General features: G+C 44.9%; 1 protein-coding gene and 1 non-coding gene across 2 annotated transcripts in view; one reads left to right on the forward strand and one right to left on the reverse strand.

Annotated features, from left to right (window-relative positions):
• The window catches only part of CMTM4 (CKLF like MARVEL transmembrane domain containing 4), an 81,033-nt gene that overhangs the window by 45,675 nt on the left and 8,313 nt on the right, over positions 1-27,045 (forward strand). Inside the window, exons 2-3 of the mRNA XM_070388297.1 lie at positions 18,997-19,173; positions 26,930-27,028. Coding sequence (XP_070244398.1) covers positions 18,997-19,173; positions 26,930-27,028 — 276 coding nt within the window. The remainder of the gene's footprint in view (positions 1-18,996; positions 19,174-26,929; positions 27,029-27,045) is intronic.
• TRNAG-CCC (transfer RNA glycine (anticodon CCC)) lies at positions 6,683-6,755 on the reverse strand. Its single transcript has one exon. It is a non-coding gene; the product is annotated as a tRNA-Gly (tRNA).

Raw genomic sequence — 27,045 nt, forward strand, 5'->3', positions numbered from 1 at the left:
ACTAGCAGAGACCAAAAGGTACAGGAAATCAGAGAGAGAGAGAAGACTGGTTTGGCAGAAGAAAGAGCCAGAGAAAGCTTTAGTGGAGACTGACTCAAATTGGAGTTAGAAGAATGACTTTGATAAGTGAAAGTACAGAAAAAGAATGTTTTTGGTTGAGTCCAGCAAAGTTAAAACCATCTCGTTTTTAGGTGGAGTGAGAAACTCTGGCCTTGGTCCATTACACAATGGTGATTCTCTAAGTCCATCAGTCCTTCTGCCTTGGTTAGCTGGGATTCTGTAAGGAACTTGCCCTCATCATCCATTTGATTACCCTGAAATACAGTTTATATAGGAAAGGCAGGGTACATGCTTGATTTTTTTCCCTTTACTTACCGGTATTCCTAATAACAAGCTGATGCTTTACCAACTTCCACAGTTGAACAGTGGGTTCTTTCTCCTTGTAATGTCCATACAAACTTGTGATATGGTGTTAGTTTTTCAGTCATGTCTGACTCTTTGCAGCCCCATGGACCGTAGCCTGCCAGGCTCCTCTGTCCTTGGTGTTCTCCAGGCACGAATACTGGAGTGGGTTGCTGTTCCCTCTTCCAGGGGATCTTCCTCACCCAGGGATCTAACCTGGGTCTCCCGCATTGCAGGCAGATTCTCTACTGTCCGAGCCACCAGGGAACTTGTGTATTTTTATGTATTTAATATATTTAAATATTTTGTGGTCATCTAAAAAGACTTTATTTTGAAATAATTTCAGTATTACATAAGGATTGCAAGAGTATAAAATCATACATACTCTCACCTAGATTCTCCAAATGTTAGATTTTTACCACATTTTTGCTTTATCCTTTCTATTTCCCTCTGTTTATATGTATATATGTACACCTGTGTATCTGTGTATTTTTATAATATTTTAAATCTTTTGAGGATGTGTTGCAGACTTGATGCCTCTTTGTCCTTAAATACTTCAGAATCCTCCAAGACAAGATCGCTTTTTCTGTAACCTCAGTCCAGCGATGGAAGTCAGGGAGTTAGCCCTGATACAGTTGCTGACCTGTGCACCTGAGGTGTGTTCCCTGATTGTCTCAAAACCGATCTTTATGGTACAAGAATGTCCTGGATTGATGTTGCGTTCACTCCTCACGTCTCTTCCAGCTCCTTGAGTGTGGGGTATCAACCTTTGTGTATCATGACATTGACATTTTGCCAGAATATAGGCTAGTTGTTTTGTAGAAGGTCCCTCAGTTTGGGTTTGTCTGATGTTGTCTGCTGTTTCGATTTGGGTTGTTTTGTGGTATTGTCAGAAATACCACAGAAATGATGATGCATTCTTTTCAGCGCATCACCTCAGAGGTAAATGATACCGATTTGTTCCATTCCCGATGATCCTAACTTTGTTAAAGTGGTGTGTGCCACACTTCTCTGCTGTGAAGTTGTTTTTCTTCTATGTCATTAGTAACTATTTTTGTGGGGGAGATACTTTTAGACTGTAAATATCCTATAACTTCTCCAGCTTTCACTCAGTATTTTTAATATCCACTGATAATTCTTGCTTGAACCAAGTATTATTTATGACAATTGCCAGTGATGGAAATTTTATGAATCCATCATTCCTTCTGTATTTATTAGCAGGATTTTCAATCTTAAGGAAGAGTTTTCCCTTCTTCCCTGTTTGTTTACATCAGTGTAGACTCATGAGTTCATATGTTATCAGTGGGTTTTAATACTTAGCTATCATTATTTATTTTGATCAGATTGTCCTGGGTTTGGCCAATGAAAGCCCCTCTGAACTGGCTCTAGTGCCCTTTAGACATGTTCACTTCACTCTCTTACACAAGGTTTAAAGACTCATCTCAAACTCTTCTACCTCAGCTCTAAGGAACCCTGGTTCCTTTCAGTGAAAAAGAACGGTATTTAGAAACCAAGATTTAGGTGTTATTTTAATGAAATAAATAAATTAATGAATAAATATTTTGATGCTTATATCGTCCTCTTGGCTGTTGGGAGCCCCTTCAAGTTGACTTGTGTCCTTAGTCCCAGTAGTCTTTAGAGCATCCTTGCTTTCTGACATGCTCATTTTGTGTAAGTCCTGCTGCAGGCCTGGAATCAGTCATTTCTCCAAGAAGTTTCCATTCCTGTTAGTGGGAGATAATATTCAGAACCTCGTTCTGGACACTTGAGGTGCTTATCATTATTGAGTTATTGTTTCTAGCCCTTTTCAATGGATACAGCTATTTTTTAAAAGAAATAATTTCATATTAATATTTTCTATTGCGATTTAAGGAGTTTACTTAACTACTTTGATTTTTATACTTTCATTTCTTTTTCTCTTATGCTTAAGTTTTTTTTTGTGTGTGTGTGTAATAAAGTTTTATTAAAGTGTAAAGGAGATAGAGAAAGCTTCTGACATAGGCATCAAAGGGGGCAGAAAGAGTACCCCTATGCTTAAGTTTTTAACTCCTAAAAATTACAAGTAGAATTACCATATGATCCAGCAGTTCCCCTGGAGAAGGGAATGGCAAACCACTTCAGTATTCTTGCCTTGAGGGCAGGAGGAGAAGGAGGCAACTGAAGATGAGATGGTCGGATGGCATCGCTGACTCAATGGACATGAGTTTGAGCAAACTTCTGGAGGTAGCGAAGGACAGGGAAGCCTGGTGTGCTGCAGTCCATGGGGTTGCAAAGAGTCGGACACAACTGAGCAACTGAACAACAGCCAGCAGTTCTACTCCTGAGTAGAACTCAAAAGAATTGAAAGCAGGGACTCAAACAGGATGTTTCTACAGCCGCATTCATAGCAGTGTTATTCACAATAGCCAAAAGATAAAAGCAACTCAAGTGTCCATCAACAGAGGAATTGATAAACAGAGTGTGGTATACACATATGATGGAGTATCGTTTGTCCTTCACAAGGAAATTCTGACAAATGTTGCAACCTGGACACATTTCCCCACAGGAGTCAGCTTGATGAAGACTGGATCACGTGTGAGTTCTGCTGGACCTTCCGCATAGTCGTGACAAGGGCTACTGTTTATTGTACTTTACACTCACTATGTGCTGGGTGTGTGGCTAGTGTCTTACAGTGTTTAATCCTCACAGAGGCCCAGAGAAGAGAAGCAGTGTGCCCAGGGCACAGAGCTATTTTTAGTAAGTGGCAGAGCTGAAGTTAGAACTCAGGATCATGAGACCCCAGAGCCCCAACTCTGTAATTATGGGAGGGAGTTTTGTGTTCACATTTGTGGGTGACTGGGGACATTTAGGTGCAGCCTGCATCCGGGGCTGAGATGGGAGCTCAGACTAGAGAAGCAGATCTGGGAGAGGGAGTCGGGGTCAGGGAAATCTATTGGGTACACACGTCTGGTGAGAAAGCAGCAGAGGGAACTGCCCCAGGGAGCACCCACCGTTTGCAGGGCTGTAGGATGGGAAGGAAGGAGCAGAAGCCAAGGGCGGATGGGAGGGTGATCAGCGGCGGCAAGTACTGTGAGGGGTTTAGGGACCGGTTTTCGCCACAGCTCTGCCAGAGACGTGCTGATCCTGGTTGGGTTGTTTAATATTGCTCCCTCATTTTCCTTCAGAGAAGGCAATGGCAACCCACTCTAGTACTCTTGCCTGGAAAATCCCATGGACGGAGGGGCCTGGTAGGCTGCAGTCCACGGGGTCGCTAGGAGTCGGACACGACTGAGCGACTTCACTTTCACTTTTCACTTTCATGTATTGGAGAAGGAGATGGCAACCCACTCCAGTGTTCTTGCCTGGAGAATCCCAGGGGCGGGGGAGCCTGGTGGGCTGCTGTCTATGGGGTCGCACAGAGTCGGATACGACTGAAGCGACTTAGCAGCAGCAGCTTAGCAGCATTTTCCTTATCAATAGGGTGGGGCTTAGAAATGATGTTCCTCTTGGCGTGATGAAGACATCCTGCAATTACATAATGGTGATGGGTGCATGACACTGAATGTGCTAAAAACCACTGAATTCTATGTACACTTGAAGTGGATGATTTTTATGATGCGAGTGAATTACATCTCAATTAAAAACAAGCAAACCAACCATGTTCCTCCCATGATCAGGTACAGGTTAAGTAAAGGGAGAGAATCTTGTGACACCGCCCAGCATAGCATTTGACCTGTGGTAGAAGGACTCAGCAAATCTTGAATCTTTTAAAAATTTTATGTGTTTATTATTTATTTATTTTTGTCTGCGCTAGTCTTTGTTGCTGCACGAATTCCTGGTCTAGTTGCAGTGAGCAGGGGCTACTCTCTTAGTTGCGGTGCTTGGTCTTCTCACTGCGGTGACTCCTTTCTCTCTTTTTCTTTTTTTTTTTTTGCAGTGGTTTCTCTTGTTGCAGAGCGCAGGCTATAGGCACATGGGCTCAGCAGTTGCAGACTGAGGGCTCTAGAGTTCGTGGGCTTCAGCAGTTGTGGCACACAGACTTAGTCGCCCTGCAGCATGTGGGATCTTCCTGGACAATGATCGAATTGGTGGTGTCTCCTGCATTGGCAGGCAGATTCTTCTTCATTTTTTAAACCTTTTTATTTATTTATTTTTTAAAATTTATTTTTTAATTGGTGGAAAATTGCTTTTCAATTTTGTGTGGGTTTCCGGCAGGCAGATTCTTAACCACTGGACTATCAGGGAAGACCCAGCAAATGTTGGATTTTTAGGAGGGCCACAGGGTCACACATTCTGGAGGGTACTGCCGGTGTTGGGGACACCAGTATACCAAGACTGTGCTGAATTTGTAATCCAGTGCCTGGATTTGTGTGCTAAGGTGCAGGGGGAGGTACCCGAATGTGAGTCCCTGAATATATGCACAAGGCCATGGGGTGTGGCCACTTAAGGAGGCTTCTCTCCTTTGGGACCCTTCCTCAGCTGGATGATGCTGCTGCAGTGCTGGGGGCTGTTAGGACTGTGCTGGGCTTTTCCAGGTGGACTTCTTCCTGGCCTCTTAGAATATGCAATTCTCTGTTGTTCAGTTGCTCAGTTATGTCCGACTCTTTGTGATCCCCATGAACTGCAGCCTGCCAGGCTCCTCAGTCTATGGGGATTCTCCATACAAGAATACTGGAATGGGTTGCCATGTCTTCCTCCAGGGGATCTTCCCAACCCAGGAATCGAACCCAGGTCTCCCACATTGAAGGCAGATTCTTTATCGTCTGACCAGGGAATCCCATGCTGAAGCCTAGCATGCAAGATTTTAAGCATGACCTTACTAGCATGGGAAATGAGTGAATGTCCAATGGTTAGCACATTCTTCAGTACTACCCTTCTTGGGAACTGGGATGCGGGTTGACCTTTTCCAGTCCTGTGGCCACTGCTGGGTCTTCCAGATTTGCTGACATATTGAGTGCAACACTTTGATAGCATCATCTTTTAGGGTTTTGAACAGCTCTACTGAAATTTCACTGCATCCACTGGCTTTACTGACAGCAGTGCTTCCTAAGGCCCACTTGACTTCATACTCCAGAAGGTCTGGTTCTGGGTGACTGACCACACCATCATGGTTATCTGGTTCATTAAGATCTTTTTTGTACAGTTCTTGCATGTATTCTTTCCATCTTTTCTTGATCTCTTCAACATCTACTGGTCTCTTTCGTTTCTGTCTTTTATCGTGCTCATCTTTGGGTGAAGTGTTTCCTTGGCATTTCCAGTTTTCCTGAAGCCGTCTCTGGTCTTCCCTTTTGTTGTTTCCCTCTGTTTTATGCATTGTTCACTGAAGGCCTTCTTGTCCCTCCTTGCTGTTCTTTGGAACTGCGCTTAGTGGGGTGGACCTTTCCCTTTCTCCCTCGCCTTTTGCTTCCCTTCTTTCTTCAGCTATTTGTAAAGCCTCCTCAGGTAACCACTTTGCCTTCTTGCTTTTCTGTTTTGGGGGGATGGTTTTGTTCAAAATCTCATGTACAACATTATGGACCTCTGTCCATAGTTCTTCAGGCACACCATTTACATCTCTGTTTTGGCCTCAATTAATCTTTAGCAAAAAATTGCTCATAGCCTCCTGCTTTCTCATTCACTGAGAAAAGTTGTCCTGTTCTTCACATCTGTTGAGGTGGTTTGTCAGAGATGTTGGGGTAGGATGTGCCCAGGAATTAAAGCAAGGAGAGGAAGGAAAAGTGGGGGGGAAGGGGGAAGGTTTTGTTTTTTTGAATCACGTTGGTGATGTGACACTGTTTCCCAGGATTTCGGCTTCACCCATGAAGCTAGGACATCGGAAAGGAAGGGGGCAGAGAAAGCCCAGACGCCAGCAGCATCTAAACATCTTCAGATGTGTATGGTTTGAAGGGCTTGTTTCCTGTGTTCTCTACATGTGCATCGTTTTCGCTCCATTACTGATTTACATGGTCTGAAAACGCAGCTTTGGGGGCAGGGTGGCTTTTGCAGTAAAATGTTGTGGGCATTCTTTTGGCAGGAAAGATGCTGACCGTCCTGTGGTTTTCTGAAATCATGTGCAATTATATCATCAACCACATAAGGTTTTCTAGACTTTTTTTTTTTTTTTTAAATCAAGGAAATGTTTTTGCACTTCATCGGATAATATTGTTTGCATGCTCTCAGTCACTGAATGTCCCCATAGAAGCCTGTTTTATTTTTATTTTTTTAATGTATCTGTTTATTTGGCTGTGCTGGGTCTTAGTTGCAACATGTGAGATCTTTAGTTTTGGCATGTGGAGTCTTAGTTGTGGCATGTAGGATCTAGTTCCCTGACCAGGGATTGAACCTGGGCCCCCTGCATTGGGAGCACGGAGTCTTAGCCACTGGACCACCAGGGAAGCCCCAGAAGCCTGTTTTAATTGGTCTGAAACTGATAAACTGTGGCCAGCCATTGCCAACAAATAACGTGTGGGTTTAGTATGTGTGCCCTAGAGCTCACACTGTTTTAAGTATAATAATTTATGGTAAAGGTAAGAGCCTTGCCAGAAAAAGAAATGGAAATGCAGTCTGCTGAGTTTGGCTCTTAACTTACATATGGGTTTAGGATTCCAAAATAGCAAACTTATTTACACAGTAGAACCCAGCTTGAACAACAGGTCAGAGTACTGGCTGGAGTCGGCCTTGTGATATGGGCCAGCCTTAGGCCAACCAACAGACAGCTTTCTGGAGCAGCAGCAGCCTGAACCCTTCTGTCCTCTGAAAACAAAGCCCTCGGAGGTTTGAAGCAAGCACAGCCTGGAGCGCCCCTGGTAGAGCTGGCCTCCCAGTCCCTGCTTTTCTTCTGACTGCCTTGAGCCCTCAGCAGCCTCCCCGCTTTTGTCTTTGTCTCTCCCTTTCTTCTCAACAGTCAGAAACTTATTTGCCTTGGCCCCCTTGGCTCCCTTGCTTAACTACTGTCCAATTTGTGTTCCCTGCCAGGCTGGGTGCCTTTAGCTCCTGGGGGCGTCCCTGCCTTTCCCAAGCAGGTAGTTTCCTTTTAATTTCTGCATCTCTCAGGTCTGTAGCTTGGACATTGTTTAGCTGGAGAAAAATAATGGAACCAGAGATCATGGGGAAAAAGCATTGATTGCAGGTTAAATAATTTACACCTGTAATGAGCTCCTTTCTTTCGGAACCAAAATGTGTTTGCTTGTGGCTCTATTGTCTCAGGGGAAGGAGGGTTATCTTTTAACTCATGGGATGGATGACCTCCCTTGAGTGGAGCAACTCAGGGATTATTTTTCTTAGAAAAATTGAGATGTTGCTGTCATTAGATCCCTTTGAGTAATCGAGCTGTGTGTTTTGTCAGAGACTCTCATGACTCTGGCTCTTGGTGTCTCCTACTGTGTTCCTTGAAGAGAAGTTATGCACAAATGCCTTTTCCCGTGGCCTAGGGTGTAGGGAGGTTCTGGACCCTGGGTAAGTCCACCATTAGGCATCTAGGGGAGAAGAATGAGGTATGTGGAGAGCTCTGGGCCCTGGGACAGAGCTTCTGGGTATCGCTGGCTTCATGGGGAGGCATGAGTATCAGAGATGACAAACGGGACTTCCCTGGTGGTCCAGTGGCTAAGACTCTGAACTCCCATGCAGGGGGTGCAGGTTCAGTGCCTGGCACAGCCAAATAAATATTTAAAAAAGAGAGAGAGATGACAAATGGACCGTGCCCAGCATGAGGCCTGAGAACATCCTCATTACGTTATTGATGCTGCCTAAATGCAAGCCATTGCTTTCTGAAGCACTGCTACTGCACAGCTAGCTTGTTGAGACCCTTTGCATACCGTGCCGAGAGCTTGCTTATGCTTTAGGGTGATCTGTCGTTTGGCTTGCTATGGAGCAGCTTAAATTCCCTGGTCTCCAGACTCAGAAAGATGGAAGGGAAAGACCTGCTGTGCCTTTTCTGCAGTTCTGGTCTCAGGGACCCCATCTGAGCATCCGCTGAGAGTGGTTAGAATGGAACTGCTTCTTGAAGTGCGGTGGCATTTTAACAACTTACCTGTTGGATCTCTGTGACTAAATGCCAAACGTGCTCATCTTTCAGATATTTTTTTCAGTACTGGTGGGAAGTTGTTGTTGTTATTTAGTCATTAAGTTATGTCTGACACTTTTGCTACCCCATGGACTGTAATCCATCAGGCTTCTCTGTCCATGGGATTTTCCAGGCAAGAATACTGGAGTGGGTTGCCATTCCCTTCTCCAGGGGATCTTCCCAATCCAGGGATTGAACCCACATCTGCACTGCAGGCTGATTCTTTACCACTGAGCCACCTGGGTAGCCCCACGGGTGGGAAGAGAGATATTTTAATTTCGAACGTGCCAGAGTTGATTAGAGCTTGGTCTGATTCTGAAGGTACTTTGAACCCTGCTCGTGTGTGTGTGTGTGTGTGTGTGTGTGTGTGTGTGTGTGTATCAGTTAACAGGTCCTTGGTTGTTGCTACCCTGATGAGTAAATGAGCTTCTGTGTTTTACTCTTTGCATTTAATTAATTTAATTGGAGGATAATTACTTTACAATATTGTGATAATTTTTGCCATACATCAATGTGAATCAGTGACAGGCATGCATGTGCCCCCTTCATTCTGAACCCCCCTCGCACCACCCTCACCACCCTGTCCCTCTAGGTAGATTACTCTGTGCATTTAAATTGTGTGTGACCTGACAAAGCTGGATACTGACCAGCACTCCCTTTTTGTGTTTCCCCAATTCATTTCCCTCTAAACACTGCTCTGTAGTGTTAATAGGCATCCTGAGAAATAAAAACATTTTTTGTTCAGGTCATGCAGTCCATGTGTCAGATGAAGTTAAACAGGTTTTTGACTGTGAGGCTTTTTTGAAAGGTTAACATGCCCATGTGTTCTGAGGACCCCAAGACCAGGAGGGATGTCATTATGATGGAAACAGCATGGAGCTTAGCTGAGAAAACCCAAGGCTGGGTGGCTGTGGGGGCCACAGCCAAGCACCCTGTGTGAATTCAGGACTGCTGCTCTGTAACTGGAAGAGTCAGCCTGCAGGAGTTGTTTTCAAACTTAAAATTTTTTTTTTTTTTTTTAAAGCACAACAGAAATATGTTCCCAATGCATAAACCAGACTGATGATTTGCAAACTATGCTTCCTGGAGCGTTGGGCCAGGAGACTATTAACAGGTGTTCTGGGGAATTCCCTGGCAGTCTGGTTAGGACTCCACATTTCCACTGTTGAGGGCACGGGTTCCATTCCTGGTCGAAGAACTAAGATACCCTGGAACTAAGATCCCACAAACTACACAGCGTGGCCAAAAAATAAAAATAAAAACAAGTGTTCTGTTCTTTGAACAGAAGAGTTTAGGAACCAGTAAAACAAAGGTACTTGGGTGAGGGGCTGGGTTCTGTGCCTACACTCTACCTCACCCCCAGCTAAGGAATCCAGTGTGGAAGCGAGGCACCACCAGACACAAGCATTCACTGACTCTGCTGCTCTCCAGGAAACCTTCTAGAGCCTTCTGCTGGTCCCCAAACTCTCAGTGATCCTCTGCCTTCCAAATCTCAACCCACACCCCCAACCCTTCTCCAAGCCCCTGGTACCTGGTTAGTTACCTGTCTGTGTATTTTGGGGTGTGGTGGCTGGGTTGGAACAGAGACTCTGAGCACAGCAAGTCCCCAGGTGCCACTGAGCTATCAGGGTCAGTGAAGAAGCCGTGTGACTGCATAGGAGCCACGCAGATTAATGTTGTTCCAGACATCTTCGAATGGAAAGTCATTTTTACACCTGGTGGTTTTTAAGACTCCTGAAAATTGTTTTTAAAAGCTGTGACTTTCGCTTGTAGGTGTATTTTTAAATGAGCTCCATGAAATCCTTTGATAAACTGGTGATCATGGAAGGTTAGGATTTTGTCTAATCTTCCAAGATGCTTTCATAGATGCACAGGTACTGTTCGCTTAGGTGCTGGGGGGAGGGTCCTTGCCATCCCATTGGTGAGAGCATATGTGTGTGCATGCTAAGTTGCTTCAGTCGTGTCTGACTCTTTGCGACCCTGTAGACGGTAGCCCGTCAGGCTCCTCTGTCATGAAGATTCTCCAGGCAAGAACACTGGAGTGGGTTGCTATGCCCTCCTCCAGTGGATCTTCCTGACCCAGGGATCATACCTGCATCTCTTTTGTCTCCAGCATTGGCAGGCGGGTTCTTTACCACTAGCGCCACCTGGGTAGCCCAGGCTGCCTTTTTCCTTTTTTTTTTTTTTTAATGAAACGAGCAATATTATGTTGGTTTCAGGTGTACAACAAAGTATAAGATTCAGATGTACATATATATACACATATATATACATACATGTACACATATATATACATAAGCATATGTTAGGCCTTGGAAATGATAAACTTTTCTGATAAAGAAATGGGACTGATGTGGATTTTGGAGGATGACTTTCATTTTCCATTCAAGTGTATAATATCATTTTAAAATATTCATGACTAGTTTCAAAACAAATAAATCATTCTTAGGAGTCACTAAAACGTAACTCATAATAAATATGGATGTTTCCCCAATGTGTTTACACATAAAATTATTTGATTTTTAAAATAAAACCACACATACTCATTGTAGAAATTTTGGAAAGTAACAGAAGCCTAAATTTAAAAAAAAATCCACAATCCTGCCACATAGATGGATCTCTGAAATTCCAAATGTTTTATACTTTTCTTTGTTTTGAAAAAATTTAAGTAATATAGTCAATATCTTTACCTTAACAGTCTGTTATGAATTAATTTGTAGGGAATTCCTTGGAGGTTCAGGGATTAGGACTCTGAGCTTCCAGTGCAGGGGCCTTGGTTCTATCCCTGGTCAGGGAACTAAGATCCTACAAGCTGTACAGCCAAAAAAAAAAAAATCTGTAAAACCATTTGAATCTGGTATCTTCAAGAGTGAGTGGTGTAGTAATATATCTATCCTGCAAAAATTTTCATTGTAGTAAATACCCAAGACCTGTTGTGCAGATTTAACTCTATGCCAAGGTGCCCTTTTTAGTCAGTATGAGCTCGAATATGCCATAGTAACAAACAAACCTAAAATCTCCATGGCTTAGGACAAGGGAGGTTTCCTTCTCCCCCGAGTCATGCGCTCATCTCAGGTCAGTGGGAAGCTGGCTGCCCATCAGCCTCACTCAGAGGCCACCCCCACCAGAAACACTACTGGCCAGCTGGAGGAGGAGCACCATGAAGTTGCTCTCAGTTCCTGAAGGATGCCAGAGACAAGTATCTCGTCCACCCACCTTTCTTTGCCCAAACTCAGAAGCAGAGCCAGGTTTTGAGAGGCTTGAGACTCATGATTTTGGAGACCCACTCTTAAGGAAAAAGATTTAGAATTAACAATATAAAACTAGGTACAACTGTATTTAAGAATGAGAAGCACACAAATTTACAAATTTTAGAAGTATTTTCCTTCTGTTTTTATTTTGGCCTCCACTAAGATATGGAGAAGGCAATGGCACCCCACTCCAGTACTCTTGCCTGGGAAATCCCATGGATGGAGGAGCCTGGTAGGCTGCAGTCCATGGGGTCGCTAAGATTCGGGCACAACTGAGCGACTTCACTTGCACTTTTCACTTTCATGCATTGGAGAAGGAAATGGCAACCCACTCCAGTGTTCTTGCCTGGAGAATCCCAGGGACGGGGGAGCCTGGTGGGCTGCCGTCTATGGGGTCACACAGAGTCGGACACGACTGAAGCGACTTAGCAGCCACTAAGATAGATGGTATTTAAATGTTAGTATGATCAGTTAATTTTGAAAAAGTACACAAAAACTGACCTGAAGTTTAGGAGGACATCAGAGCAACCTGGGGCTTCCCAGGTGGCACTAGTGGTAAAGAATTCACCTGCCAATGCAGGAGATGCAAGAGACACGGGTTCGATCCCTGGGTTGGGAAGATCCCCTGGAGAACCCACTTCAGTATTCTTGCCTGGAGGATCCCGTGGACAGAGAGCCTGGCATGTTATAGCCCATGGGGTGGCAAAGAGTTGGATACGACTGAGGGACATAGCACACACCGGCCAGTTCAGGTTTTAGTTTGCCCACTCCCTTGTGTCGGGTGATGTCATTACACAATCAATATGCTCTTATCCTGCATACATCAACTTATTGATGGGTGTGTGTAGGAGGCTGTCATCGGAACATTTGTCTCTTCAGGCTGTTGCTGTGCGTTGGAGGCAACTTTGTGTGCCATTTTATTTGGGACTGTCAGATTTTGTTGGAGAAGGCGATGGCACCCCACTCCAGTACTCTTGCCTGGAAAATCCCATTGACGGAGGAGCCTGGTGGGCTGCAGTCCATGGGGTCTGGAAGAGTCAGATGCGACTGAGCAACTTCCCTTTCACTTTTCACTTTCATGCATTGGAGAAGGAAATGGCAACCCACTCCAGTGTTCTTGCCTGGAGAATCTCAGGGACGGAGGAGCCTGGTGGGCTGCCGTCTATGGGGTCACACAGTCGGACACCACTGAAATGACTTAGCAGCAGCAGCAGTCAGACTTTGTCAATTCAAGATTTGTCAGATACTTTATGATGTGATCTGATACACTGGCTACATAAATTATATTAATCTCCCACACATAGCTATTTTCCCTTTATAGTACTGCTGCAGGTTTCTGCCCTATGAATCCTGGAATTCTCATAAGTTCTATTTCATGTGATTCCCACCAAAATGGGAGGAAAGGTACAGTGTGTTTATAATTGGATGCTGTGTATTATGGGGTATATCCCTGTTGGGAAATAACTTCCATTTAGGCACCAATGAAAAGAGAATTGTCCACTGACAACTGTTTCACACATTTGATGATCTGAAGAATTCTCCTGCTAAAAAATTCTAGCTTCTGGCCCCTTATGATTCAAACCCTTTCTTCCTTCACCACTCAGACACTTCTAGTTTGGCATGGAAGGGCCAAACTAGAAGTTGATCTTGTGAATTTTAAGGCCTGTTTCTTCATCATGATGTCAGATCAGCGCATATCTGGAGGCCATTCCTACAGAGGGAAGACTACAGTGACTGTACGTGGAAGCAACCGCTAGACGCAAATTCACTCTCTTTCACTCAGCTTCCAATTAACCGACTCCCCAGAATGCCCACTGTTACTCCATCACCACTGGCAAAAGGCATTGTAATGGATAGGAAGTTGAGGCGCAAGGTTCATCATCCTGAAGATAAATTCGCCCTGGGAGACTCAGCCCCAATCTCCAACCCTTCCGTGAGCCCGGAAGTCAGAGAACGGGCTGTACTTGAACCATACTGTTGTTAGCGCAGTGCTCCAGAAGGGTCCTGATGGTTTTCACTCCCACCAGTAGTAACAGGGGGTTATGAATTTTTAAAAAGTTTTGTGTCATCTTGATCAGCCAGCTGTTTCCCCCCATCCATGGTTTTTGATGTTGCCAGTCATAATTAGCCATAGTTGAGGAAATTTGACAGCCTTTTTTGTTTTTTAATTTATTTTAATTGGAGGCCAATTACTTTACAATATATTGATGGTTTTTTGCCATACATCAACATGAATTGGCCATTGCCATATATGTGCCCCTCCCTCCTTAACCTGAACCCCGTCCCTATCCCATCCCTTCAGGTTGTTACAGAGCACTGACAAGCTTTTAATATCAGTACCTTTCAAGCATGCAAATATTTACTCCTGAGCAGTTGGTAGGTGCTACACAGAACGGACTCTCTTCAAGGGTGCACCTGTGATCTCCCGGTGAGCAACTGCAATGGCTCTTCCTTATTTACATCTTTCTGAACATCTCTGTACAGTTTTACGTGTATTTTTGTCTACTGCAGAATTGTTATAAGTTGAATTACTTTTGATTCTGTAGGTGCTTCGAAGTTGTTGGCTTCCAGTATAACTTTGAGCCCCTGTTTTCTTTCTTTTTAGCCATGCCACACAGCATATGGGATCTTAGTTCCCCAACCAGGAATCGAACCCATGCCTCTTGCAGTGGAAGTGTGGAGTCCTAATCACTGGACTACCTGAGTCTCTGTTTTCTTATTGGCTATTAGATAGGTTTTACTTCAACAATGATTGTTAGATTTGACTGTGCTGGAGGAAATTTGACATTTGTTGTACCAAAAGGCAGGCAAAAAAACAAGTATTCTCCTTACTAAAATTTATGGTCAGTTCATTTATGAGAAAGGGGGCAAGAATATACAATAGAGAAAAGACAGTCTCTTCAATAAGTGGTGCTGGGAAAACTGGATAGCTTTGTGTAAAAGAATGAAAATAGAACATTCTCTAACACCATATACAAAAATTTTAAAATTGGATTGAAGACCTGAGTGTAAGACAATAAAACTCCTAGAAGAAAACATAGGCAGAACATTCTTTGACACATGTGGGATCTAAAAATATAACACAAATGAACTTATCAATGTATAAGACAGGAACAGACTCATAGACATAGAGAATAGGCTTGTGGCTGCCAAGGGGGAGAGGGGATGGGAGAGGTATGGATTGGGAGTGTGGGATTAGCAGGTACAAACTATTATATATAGAATGGATAAACGATAAGGTCCCACATGCCTGCTGCTGCCGCTGCTTAGTCCCTTCAGTCCGGCTCTGTCGACCCTGTGGACTGTAGCCCGCCCTGCTCCTTTGTCCGTGGGGATTCTCCAGGCAAGAGTACTCGAATGGGTTGCCATGCCCTCTTCCAGGGCATCTTCCCAACTCAGGGATCAAACCCCAGTCTTCTACATTGCAGGCGGAGTCTTTACCATCTGAGCCACCAGAGAAGCCCCAACATGCCAAGGAGCAACTAAGCCCCAGCACCGCAAGAAAAGATTGACAAGTCGCAACTGAGACCCAACACAGCCAAATTTTTTAAAACAGTGTACAGTTTATGTTAGAGTATTACAAACCACCTAAACACCTATCAGTGGGTATTAATGTATGTCTATAGTTGTGTATATGTGTGTATTTATGTCTAACTCTTGTGATACTGTGATTTGGAATAATGAAATATGTATTTGGTCTTCATTCCATTTCTGGCACAGAGCTTAAAACTCATGGTATTTCCTAAGTGATAAGAGGTGTTTGGTATCTATATTTTTTATATTTACAACAAATCTCAGCCACACCTGGGTTTGTGTTAAATGAGATGATTTTTGGAAAGCTCCTAAGGATGGGGGCTGATTGCCAAGGGATAAGAGAGTTGGAACTTTTAACCTTACCTGCCGACTTCTGGAAAGGGAAGGGAACTCCAGATTAAACTCTATAAAAACTCTTGAACAGGATTGATCTTCCACGTTGGTGAGCCAAAGCACATCCAAGTGCTGGGGGTGGGTGCACTTCAAATTCCAGGGAGACAGAGGTTCCTGTAATTGAGACCCTTCTGGACTTTGCCTTGTGTATCTCTTTATCTGACTCTTCAATTGTATCCTTTAATAACTTTATAATAAACTAAAGTGAACTTTGTAGTAAATCTAGAACCTTCTCATAGAGGCCTTCCATGGTCACTCTGCCTAAAATTTCCAACATCCTTGTCCTAGTTACATTTCATCTTCCTTCCCTGCTTTGATTTTTCTCCTTTGTACTTATCACTGTCTAATATGCTACATTTTAAAATTTAATTAAAACTCTTCATTAGCATATGAGCTAAAGAACAGGGAATTTTGTCTGTTCTGTGCACTCCTGTGTTGAATGGCCTATCTGATTTGCATATTCTTGAAACCATTTTTATTTTAATATGTAAGAATGTAGGTGTTACCTTCCCACACAAATATGGTTGAAGTTAGCATACCAGAAACATTTGTAACTCATCAGTAGAGTGTATTATTTCTTGCCTAAGATTACTAGATCCAATTACAGGGGTTAAAAAAAATTTTTTTTTCTGGAGTTTCCCTTATATAAACTATTTCTTTGTGAATTGATTGCAAGTCAGGCATGTAATTCAGATGGAGAATTAAAGTTTCTGGTTCTGTAGAGAGTTAGGAGAGCCATTAGGAGAAGCAGAAAGTGTGTGCTTAAAAGGCCCGTAATTGTAACATGTTGACTATGAAGAAAGCTGAGTGCCAAAGAATTGATGCTTTTGAACTGTGGTGTTGGAGAAGACTCTTGAGAGTCCCTTGGACTGCAAGGAGATCCAACCAGTCCATCCTAAAGGAGATCAGTCCTGGGTGTTCTTTGGAAGGACTGAATCTAAAGCTGAAACTCCAATACTTTGGCCACCTCATGCGAAGATTTGACTCATTGGAAAAGACTCTGATGCTGGGAGGGATTAGGGGCAGGAGGAGAAGGGGACGACAGAGGATAAGATGGCTGGATGGCATCACCGACTTGATGGACATGAGTTTGGGTGAACACCGGGAGTACGGAGGCCTGGTGTGCTGCACTTCATGGGGTCGCAAGGAGTCGGACACGACTGAGTGACTTGAACTGAAATGAACTGAACTGACGTGGAAATATGGAAAGGCTACGTATTTTTAAAAAGGCATGGAAAAAAGAGAGTCTCCCTTCCTTTCTTGTGGAGACTGATGAGTCTGTCAGGAATTGTTGGGGTGGGTTTGTAGAGGCTCCCTGAGCCCCCATTTACCTGCTTTGTGCAGATTCGTGTGCTTGGTGCCTTGGGAGTGAAGGGAGGTGGACTGTCCCCTGCCATCCGAGAGCTCAGGAGGCAGAGAGATGCGTAGTGGCAGGTATAAAAGATGGGATGCAACCGCAGACCAAGCTTTCCTGGGGAGGGTGGGATCAGTCATGTCTGGCGGGGAGAAGAAGTGACATCAGGGAGGGCAGGGGGAGGAGGTAAGCTGATCAAAGCATGAGTGGGACCCCTGGAGGAAAAGAAGGCCCCCAGAGTAGCCTGGGCCTTGTGTTCTCCCCACACTTCAGTCATCTGGGGATCTTGTCAAAAAGCAGATTCTGACTCGGGGGGTCAAGGAGGGGAGGCAGAGATTCTGCGTTTTCATCTATAACAAGCTCCCTGGTGATGCTGATGTTGCTCGTCTTGAGGACAGACCTGGGACCACAGAGCTGCTGGCCCATTCTTCCTCTACCTCGGAGGTGGATGTCAGCCTGGAAGCTCTGGCATAGGTTTGACAGGTGCTAGGTGGTGAGGAGCTGGGTTACAGAAGTAGGGTACAGGCCAGGAGCCCAAGACTGGTCTGGTTTTAGGTGTAAGACCACCTGACTTTTCCTTGATCACAGGGCCATTAAACTCAGTCTCTGGGCCTCCTCCTGTTCCCAAAATCTTGCTTTAAAAGTTGACCTGTGATTTTCATTGACACCTATTTGCCTTCACGATCTCTGATCTCTTAGGACATATTGCTAGTGTTACTTTGGTCCTTCAGAAAGAAAGTGTTTCTAACGTTGGTAGATTTTAAATGTTTTTATAAGCTTCCCAGGCTGTCTCTTCATGATCAAATCCAATGATAAACTTAAAAAAAAATTATTTATTTGGCTGCATCAGATCTTAGCTGGGGCATGCAGGATCTTTGTGGCAACATACAAGATCTTTTGTTGCAGCATTTGGGCTCTCAAGTTGTGGCGCTCGGGCTTAGTTGCTGCAAGGTACGTGGGGTCTTAGTTCCCCGACCAGGGGATGAGCTTGCATCCCCCACATTGCAAGGTAGAATCATTCATTCATTTAGTGGTGTGAGTCTTAGTTGTGGCATAGACGGTCTTAGTTGCATCATGTGGATTCTCATTCAGGCACCTCGACTCTCTAGTTGTGCTGCTCAGGCTTAATTGCTCTGCAGCAAATGGCATCTTAGTTCCCCAACCAAGGATTGAACCCTCGTCCCCAGCATTGCAAGGTGGATTCTTAACCGCTGGACCACCAGGGAAGTCCCTCCAATGATAAACATTTTATAAAGCATGGCCCATAAATTAATTGTAGTTGTTGTTCGGGCGCCAGGTCATGTCCAACTTTTTGTGACCCCGTGGACTACAGCATTCCAGTCCTCCCTGTCCCTCACTATCTCCCAGAGTTTGCTCAAACTCATGTCCATTGAGTTGGTGATGCTATACAACCATCTCATCCTCTGCCGCCGAATTCTCCTTTCATACCTAATGATTTAATTAGGTGGGCCTTATTTTTGGGTAGGACTTCTACATGGAGGGGTTATACAAGTCCTTCTAAAGCTGTCTCAGTCAGCCTCATAGTCAGACCTCACACAAGTCTCAGTCAGCCTGTGTGACATCAGCTGAACCAGAAGGGTAGTTGCAAATATCTTAACACGGACACCACCAGCATCCTGCCCTGTTAATGTTTGACATCACCCTGATAGAGACTGTAAGTGAGAAATGCGCATAGGTGGTGTCCACTTACTGGTGGCAGAGGCAGGACTAAAAACACTGTGAGCCTGCCCCTCTCTGCTTCCTCACAGGGGCTGCACGTACCAGCCTGGTGTTGGCCTCCTGTGGGGCCGTGGTTGTTCACATGTGGAATTTGATCCTTTCATCAAGGCCCCTGTACCTATTCTTACTTAAGAACTGGATCAGGTCACATTCCTGTCCGTGATACTGCCATCCCCAGGGGAAAACCCCGTGGTTGTTGTGTGGTGGTGGCGGGTGAGTTTTATTAAAAGGCGGCAGGCACGTGTGTCCACAGATGTGTGCTAACCATACACGTACATGTGTGTTTGCAATTTTCTTCCCAGATCTTGGCCCTGATCGCATTCATCTGCATAGAGACCATCATGGAATGCTCCCCGTGTGAAGGCCTCTACTTTTTTGAGTTTGTGAGCTGCAGTGCGTTTGTGGTGACCGGAGTCTTGCTGATTCTGTTCAGTCTCAACCTTCACATGAGAATTCCCCAGATCAACTGGAACCTGACGGTGAGTAAAAGTCATGTTCTCTGACTAGGAAAGGATCGAGTGCTCCACGGCACCCAGGAAAATCAGAATCATTCCATGGCATGTTTGGTTCTGGTTCATTTTGATACATAAGTATTCCCTTGTAACACAACTGTGAAATTTTAAATTTCCATCCTGGGTTGAATAACATGACTGCAGAATTAATGGGACCTTCACTAATGACAGAAACATAACGATTATTCTGACTTCTTTAAAGATGTCATTTCAATTTGGGGATCCTTTGAGACGATTGGTAGTGTTAATACTTATAGAAAATGGGAAAGAGAGCATGGAATGAATACATTTGCATATTTTCACACTGGACCTGAAAGCCATTTGCAAAAGTACTGATTCAGGAAGAGCTGAAAATATGAATGAAATTGCCATTAACTTGTGAAACCTAGGAATATTATTACTATTAAATTCAAAGCAGCTGGGCGGTCCCAGAGGGTTTGCTGGGTTGATCAGCGAGTCTTAAGGAAATGTGTCCTTTGCTTTCCATGGTTTGGGGCTCTTAACTCTGACAGCCTTACTCTCTGATCCACACGGGAAGCTCAAGGCTGGTCACTCCCAGGCCCCCTTTCCTGGACTTGTGTTACTTGTCCCTGCTTTGCCAAGCGGAAGAGTGAACTTAACAACACTTTGTTTTCTTGATATTTCTTTGCAAATAAGCACGTGCAGGAACTCAGAGAGAGCCAGTTCGGGAGACACGGGCAGGCCCTATCAGGGCCTTGGGTTTCGGGGGAGGGGCTCTGAGCCCGCTTGCGCTCACATGGGCTCCTCTGCTGCTGGCCAGCGCTGGTGCGCGCAGCACTGGAGAGCGTGGCCTGGAGCGCTGGAACCGGGAGGAGGCAGCCTGGCTGGCCACCTTGCCTGGTCGGGCCACTCCCATGGTGTTCCAGTGGGGAGCCAAGAGGTGACCTTCTTCCTGACAGAGTGCCGTCTGCGTCGTTCAGACCCTTTTAGGAAGAAAAATAAAAGGAGAACTGGGCTAGAAAAGTTGTCCACTGAAAAGTTGGTTTCATCCTGACATTGAAAAGGAAGAAATAAGCTCTAAAACCTCAAGATTTACTGGAGGCATTTCATCACAGTTTGTGGTGACAGGTTTTAGTGTCTCAGCTCTTTTTAAGATAAAGTCTATGTTAAAGAAAATGCTTCCAGTGTTGTGATCTAAATTGACTGTAATGAACAGGCAGTGCAAGAGTAGCTCGCAAACCTCCCCCAAACAGCATGCAGGCTCCGTGGGGGCAAGGTCATCGTCATGGGGCAAGGTACATTGGAAACCCAGACCCCTAGAGTGTCTGCTGCTGCTGCTGCTGCTAAGTTGCTTCAGTCATGTCTGACTCTGTGCTACCCCATAGACAGCAGCCCACCAGGCTCCCCCGTCCCTGGGATTCTCCAGGCAAGGAACACTGGAGTGGGTTGCCATTTCCTTCTCCAGTGCGTGCAAGTGAAAAGTGAAAGTGAAGTCACTCAGTCGTGTCCGACTCTTAGCGACCCCATGGACTGCAGCCTACCAGGTTCCTCTGCCCATGGCATTTTCCAGGCAAGAGTACTGGAGTAGGTTGCCATTGCCTTCTTAGACACTCCGCTAGAGTGTCTAAGGCCAAAATAAATACCTTTGAGGGAGGCGCTGGGCTGGGCTGTGAATAAAACCACGCCAGAGATCCTGTTTGACAAAGAAGCAGCTACTAAGATGGTTAAGACCCAGGGGCTTTGAGTCAGGCCACCCTGTCTGTATTCAAGTCCAAGGTGGCTCTTAAGAGCTGTATATGACTCTGGGCAAGTCACTTAGAGCCCCCAAGTGGAGATGATAGCGTTTTTCTTGCAGGGTTGTTTTAAGAATGAAATGAGACAAGTGTGTACAAAGGCTCCAAACCCGTGGGCGCTGCTGCCAGTATGAGAAATAGCAACTTTACTGTGAGTCAGAGGCCATTGGTGTCTGTCAGCCACGTCATTCCCCTGTAGACTTCACCAGCTTTGACTTCACACCCTGAATTCTGTCTTACCTACTTATTTGACAGCCATAAATTTGTTAGAAGACTTCATACCTCACTGTATTGTATAATATAGGCAGTTATAGCCATTTTCTTACAATAACTTCTGCTGCTGCTACTGCTAAGTCACTTCAGTCGTGTCTAACTCTGTGCGACCCCATAGACGGCAGCCCACCAGGCTCCCCCGTCCCTGGGATTCTCCAGGCAAGAACACTGGAGTGGGTTGCCATTTCCTTCTCCAATGCATGAAAGTGAAAAGTGCAAGTGAAGTCACTCAGTCGTGTCCGACTCTTAGCGACCCCATGGACTGCAGCCTACCAGGCTCCTCTGTCCATGGGATTTTCCAGGCAAGAGTAGTGGAGTGGGGTGCCATTGCCTTCTCCGACAGTAACTTCTAAGGGAGTAGAATCTGCAAAAATACTGAATCACTCTGCTGTACACCTGAAACTAATATTGTAAATCAATCATACTTCCATTTTTTTTTTTTTAAGAAAGAATCGCCAGGAATTCCCTGGCAGTCCACTGGGTAGGACTCTGCACTTTCACTGCTGTGGGCCCGGATTCAATCCCTGGTTGAGGAACTAAGATCCCACAAGCTGTGTGGTGTGGCCAAAATAATAAATAAAAAAATAAACAGTTAATTTTAAAAGGACCCCTGACCCCAGATCACCATAACAACAAAAAAGACTTCAGGTTCTAATTAATTCGTTCAGGCCTTTATCTCCAGAAATACCTATTTGGCAAGCTTTCTTAAATACTTAGTTTTTCTATTTTAATGGTGAGTCTTTCCACTGGTTGGTGACCACGTGTTTGGGGTTGTATCAAAATGTATCTTTTTTGCTGGAAAGTTAACATCCCTCTTTTCTTTAGGATGGTGTTGGCTAGGGCAGATGACTAGGTGGTGCCCCTGGCCTCCTCTCCCACCCTGTCCCTCCATCCTTTCATCCTTTTCCTACCACTGACCACCAGGGTCTCCCTACCACTGACCACCAGGGTCTCCCACTCCCCGTAGCTGGCAGTCAGAGCCCTCCAGCCCTGGAAGCTCAGTCAAACTTTGTAGAGGAGGGAGGTCTGCACATGTCTGCTCTACTTTCCTACTTCCTGATCTCTCTTTTCTCAGCTTTTATTGTCAAATACAGCATATTCAGAGAAATCTGTAGAAGTCAAAGTACAGTTTAGTGAAGAATGATACAGACTACGTAGCCAGACCCCTGGGTCAAGAGTTCGGACAGTGTCAACACCCTACAAGCCTCCCACGTGTCTCTTCCAAACACGGGGACTACTTTTTCCCTCCACCATCCACTCCCCCGACGCTCCGTCCTTGAAAATCCTCTGGTCGGGATCACTGGGGGATCACTGTGCTCCTGGATCCTCTGCTTACTTCCCAGTCCCGCCGCCCCCAGCAATGGTTTCAGCCTTGGAGTACGCCCTCAGTCTCTCTCGTGGCCTACTCTCTCCTCTTGCCTCTGATGATACCACGGTCTCTTTTTCTTCTTCCTCTTTGTGTTCCTTCTTCAATGGCCTTTGTGGCCTCTGCTGTCCTCAGGTCAGGACAGGTGTTTCCTAACCTGAGAACCCAGGCTGGGTGCAGTGGTGAGTTGAGAGCAGTCTGGAGTCACCCAGAGGAGCCACCTGCAGAGTCCTGAGGCTTTGCTGTGACTCATTGTGTGGTGTTTTCGGACACCACTTTTGACACCAAATATATAGTTGTTTTTTTTCCCCCCTACACCAAATCTGTGTAGTTTTTCCACACTGAGTGATTCTGTAAGACCAACTGTGCTGTGCTTAGTCGCTCAGTTGTGTCTGACTCTTTCGACCCCATGGACAGTAGCCCACCAGGCTCCTCTGTCCATGGGGGTTCTCTTGGGTATTCAGCAATTCAGTTTAGTTCTGACACTAACTCCTGGAGTTCATGCAGACCGCACAGGTTAAAGGGCAACTGAGGGCACTCAGGAAATGTTGAGGAATCTGGGACAAAGACCAAATATATATTTTTCATTATGGCAAACTCATCTTTTCTAGAACTCAACTTCCTCAAGGCCCTTTATTAGAGGTGTCTTGGATCCTAATTAGGTTAGGACTCAGTGAGACACTGGGAGTTGTATGGTTGGCACAGTAGGCTCTCTATAGATGGTAGCTGCCCCTGAAACCATAATTCATGGGGCTCCAAAGGGGGTTCACTGGTAGCTCAGAAGGTAAAGAATCTGCCTGCAGTGCAGGAGACGTGGGTTCGATCCCTGGGTTGAGAAGATCCCCTGGAGAAGGAAATGGCAACCCACTCCAGTATTATTGGCTGGAGAATCCCATGGACAGAGGAGCCTGGTGGGCTACAGTCCATGGGATCGCAGGAGTTGGACACAACTTAGTGACTAAACCATTCCACAGAGGAGTTCCCGTCCTTTATGTCCAAAGTGATAGATAAGAAGTGATTTATTAGAACAGGATGCTTGTGAGGCTTATAAGCAGCTGAGTGAGAGGGCTACAGTTTTATAATCAAAGAAAAAGGAGAGGGGAAAAAGACCACTTCTTTTTCCTCATTTTTTTTTTTTTTTTAGTAGATGTCATGCCTCCATCATCAGCTCCTCCTCCAGGTTGAGTGAGGGAGTTTTTTTGTCCCTACCTAATTAAGCCAAGATGGTCATGGCACTGTGGAAATGTTATTTCAGGTCTCAGTACAACGAGGGTCTTTACTTTGAAATGTCACCTTTCCATAACTTACAGGGGTCTCCCATATTTTTTTTTACTTACAATCCCTTAGTGGGATCAGCTGTTTAATGACCTACCCTGTCCCTTTCCTCTGTCTCTATCACTCTGTCATCAGCCCTATGGTCAATCTCATGGTACTGGGGCCGTCAAGGCACAGTATGGGCTGAATGGCTGTAAACCTCCTCTCTCATTCCTGTGTAGATCTGACTTCAGCCAGTCACAGAGCCCTGTGGTTATTAAGCAGTGGTGGTGAACACCTGTCTGGGGCCAGGCTTTGGGAACTGAAAGCAAGCACAGGGTAGATGCTAGCTGCTCTTCTGTGTGCTGTGTGGGATGCAGTTTTGTGTGAGGTCTGGGAGAACACAGTGGATTCCTCAGGGGAGGGGGCCTGGAGCAGGTCAATTGGGGAAGTTCAGAGGAAATGCCAGATTCCAGTTGAGCCTCAAGGGATGAATAGGTGCTTGCTGGGCAGAGTATGGAGGGGTGGGGCGCATTGTAGGGTGGCCCACTCTCTGGGACTCAGGGCCCTGTGGGGCTGGGTACGTGATGGAAATGGGCAAGTGAGGAGAGGGGCCGGCGGTCCGTGAGACCCAGAGGTTGCTCTCCTACTGAGTCCCAGCCAGTTGTGTTACTTCACGAGACTTTCAAGAACAACTTTTCAGGAGCAGCTGAAAGTTGGATTTTTTTTTTTTTTTTTTTAAATTTTTGGTTGCACTGAGTCTTCGTGGCAGTGTGAGGACTTTCTCTAGTTGTGGTACAGGCTCAGCAGTTGTGGTGCATGGAGCTTAGTTGCCCCACAGCATATGGGATGTTAGTTCCTACACCAAGGATTGAACCCAAATCCCCTGCATTGGGAGATGGCTTGTTAACCACTGGACCACCAGGGAAGTCCCTGGACTTTTTTCTTTTAAAGAAGTTTCTTATTTATATGAAATGTCCAGGATAGGCAAATCCTTAAAGACAGAAAACTAATTGGTAGTTGTCTAGGATTAAGGGAAGGGATGAAGAATTAACTGCTAATGAGTATGAGGTTTGTTTTGGAAGTGCTAAAAATGTTCTAAAATTAAATTGTGGTGAATTATATCTCAATAAAGCTGTTATTAAAATCATATGTGATAGCAGCCGTGCAGGGGTAACCACTTAATACAGGGGTGTAATACTCTAGAATTCCCTAGACTGTCTTTCACAGGTAGATGTATGTTGTGATATGTGAACGCCAAAAAATGGAACCATTAAAGTCAAGCTTTCCCATTTGAACTATCTTGAGTGTCTTCCATGTTAAATATAACTATATCATTAGTTTTAATGACTGCATACTGTTCCAATTGGAAATACCATTTTACTTAACAAGTTTTTGATTCTTAAGTATTTTATCTTCAGTTTTTTAAATAACATGATGAACATCCTTATGCTTAGGCCTTTTTGCAACTAGTATGCTATTTAAGATGATTTTAAAAGTATGCTATTTAAGAGGATTTCCAAATGTGGAATTCATAGACAAATAACATGCACGTCTTCAGAGGAGACTGGGCATGTTCAGGGTGGTGTAGACACATGAACCTCTTCAAAATCTCAGCATTTTATCATAAAATATTTCCTCCTATTTCTGAGTAGCCTTTGGTTTAGAAACTATAGTTGTCTTTATTCCTGCAGCTCCTTACCCAGAGTTGGGTGTAACTGAACACGTCCAGGTTTAACTTTGTGAAACATTTGTCCTGGCTTCACGCTGGTCACCACTGAAAGCTGCCCTGCTGGTAGACCTCTCTGGGTAGAGTTTGTAGTTGTACTTTGCTGCTGTCCATGAGCAGGGGCGGAGGCGCTGGCCAGGAGTGAGGCAGGAGCTGCTGCAGGGCTCAGCTGTTAGGAGGTGAATGTTGCCATGTTTAAGGAGGAGATGGCCCCCAGAGCCAGGCCAGCCGGCAGGACCCACCTGGTGTTGATGATACAGTCGAGCTGGCACCTAAGCAGTGTAGGGTTTTGCCTGGTTTCTCTTTCCCTGTAGAGAGCATAGAGGTGCTTTGGTATGACCCAGGCTGTGGGGGCCTAATGCACAAGTGGAAATACCAGCAGTAACAATAAACACGCAGGGAACCCTATGTGTGGGCTAGGCACATGCGTGGCTTTTCATGTACGCTGTTCCACCCAGTCCTTGAAACCACTCCAGAGGGGTGCGGGGCTGTGCCCACATATGACACGAGAGGCAAAGGGACCCGTCCACAGTTGTGAGTGGTTAGGACCCTCGTCTGGGTGTTTATATGAATCACTGTGCTGTATTCCCCTAGACAAGTAAGACAGGAGCTAAATCTTTGAAGCGTTGTATTTGTAACCTGATTTGCTTTGCAAGGAGCTTAGGGGAAAATCCTCTAGGCTTTAGCATCATGGAGACTTGAAAGACCATGCACGAGGAAGAGAAGTGTGCGCGGCCTGGCTAAGTGTGTTCTCCATAAAGAGTGTTCTCATTCTTTATATGTCACAAATGCATGAAGGGGTTTCACTAGTTTAAGTCTATTCTTGTCCATAAGAGGATTTGAACGTGTTTTGAAAAGAAGACACTAGAACTCTACCTGGTAATTAGTGAGTGTGTCCTTGTGGGTTAGCGGTTTGGTTTCTATAATAGGTCATTAAGAAATGGTCATTTAACATGGTGACTTCCTTGGTGGTCCAGTGGTTAAGGCTCTGAGCTTCCTCTGCAGGGGGCCTGGGTTCAATACCTTGTCAGGGAAAATGATCCCACATGCCTTGAGGCAAGGTCAAAAAAGAAGAAAGAAAGAAATGGTAACATGATGTGTTTGGTTAAAATGTGGATTTTTCTGTGGTGGTTTATCAAGCAACATCATTAACTATTTAATTAAATAGGATTAATAGCATCCGCTTTGCCTTCATCTGTGTGATCAATACCCCTGGGCCACCGAAACAAAAACAAGGAGCCATCAGAGAGGCTGGGGATTGTGCTTTTTATGTCAAAAGTTCTTCAGTGGTTTTTTCAGATAAAACCTGCAATGATCCTTTTCAAGTGACTTTATCTTATTCTTTAGGATTTGGTCAACACTGGACTCAGCACTTTCTTTTTCTTTATTGCTTCGATCGTACTGGCTGCTTTAAATCACAAAACCGGAGCAGAAATTGCTGCCGTGGTAAGTGAACTCAAAAG

The sequence above is a fragment of the Bos mutus genome, chromosome 18 (genome assembly GCF_027580195.1).
Source record: "Bos mutus isolate GX-2022 chromosome 18, NWIPB_WYAK_1.1, whole genome shotgun sequence".
NCBI classification, from domain to species: domain Eukaryota; kingdom Metazoa; phylum Chordata; class Mammalia; order Artiodactyla; family Bovidae; genus Bos; species Bos mutus.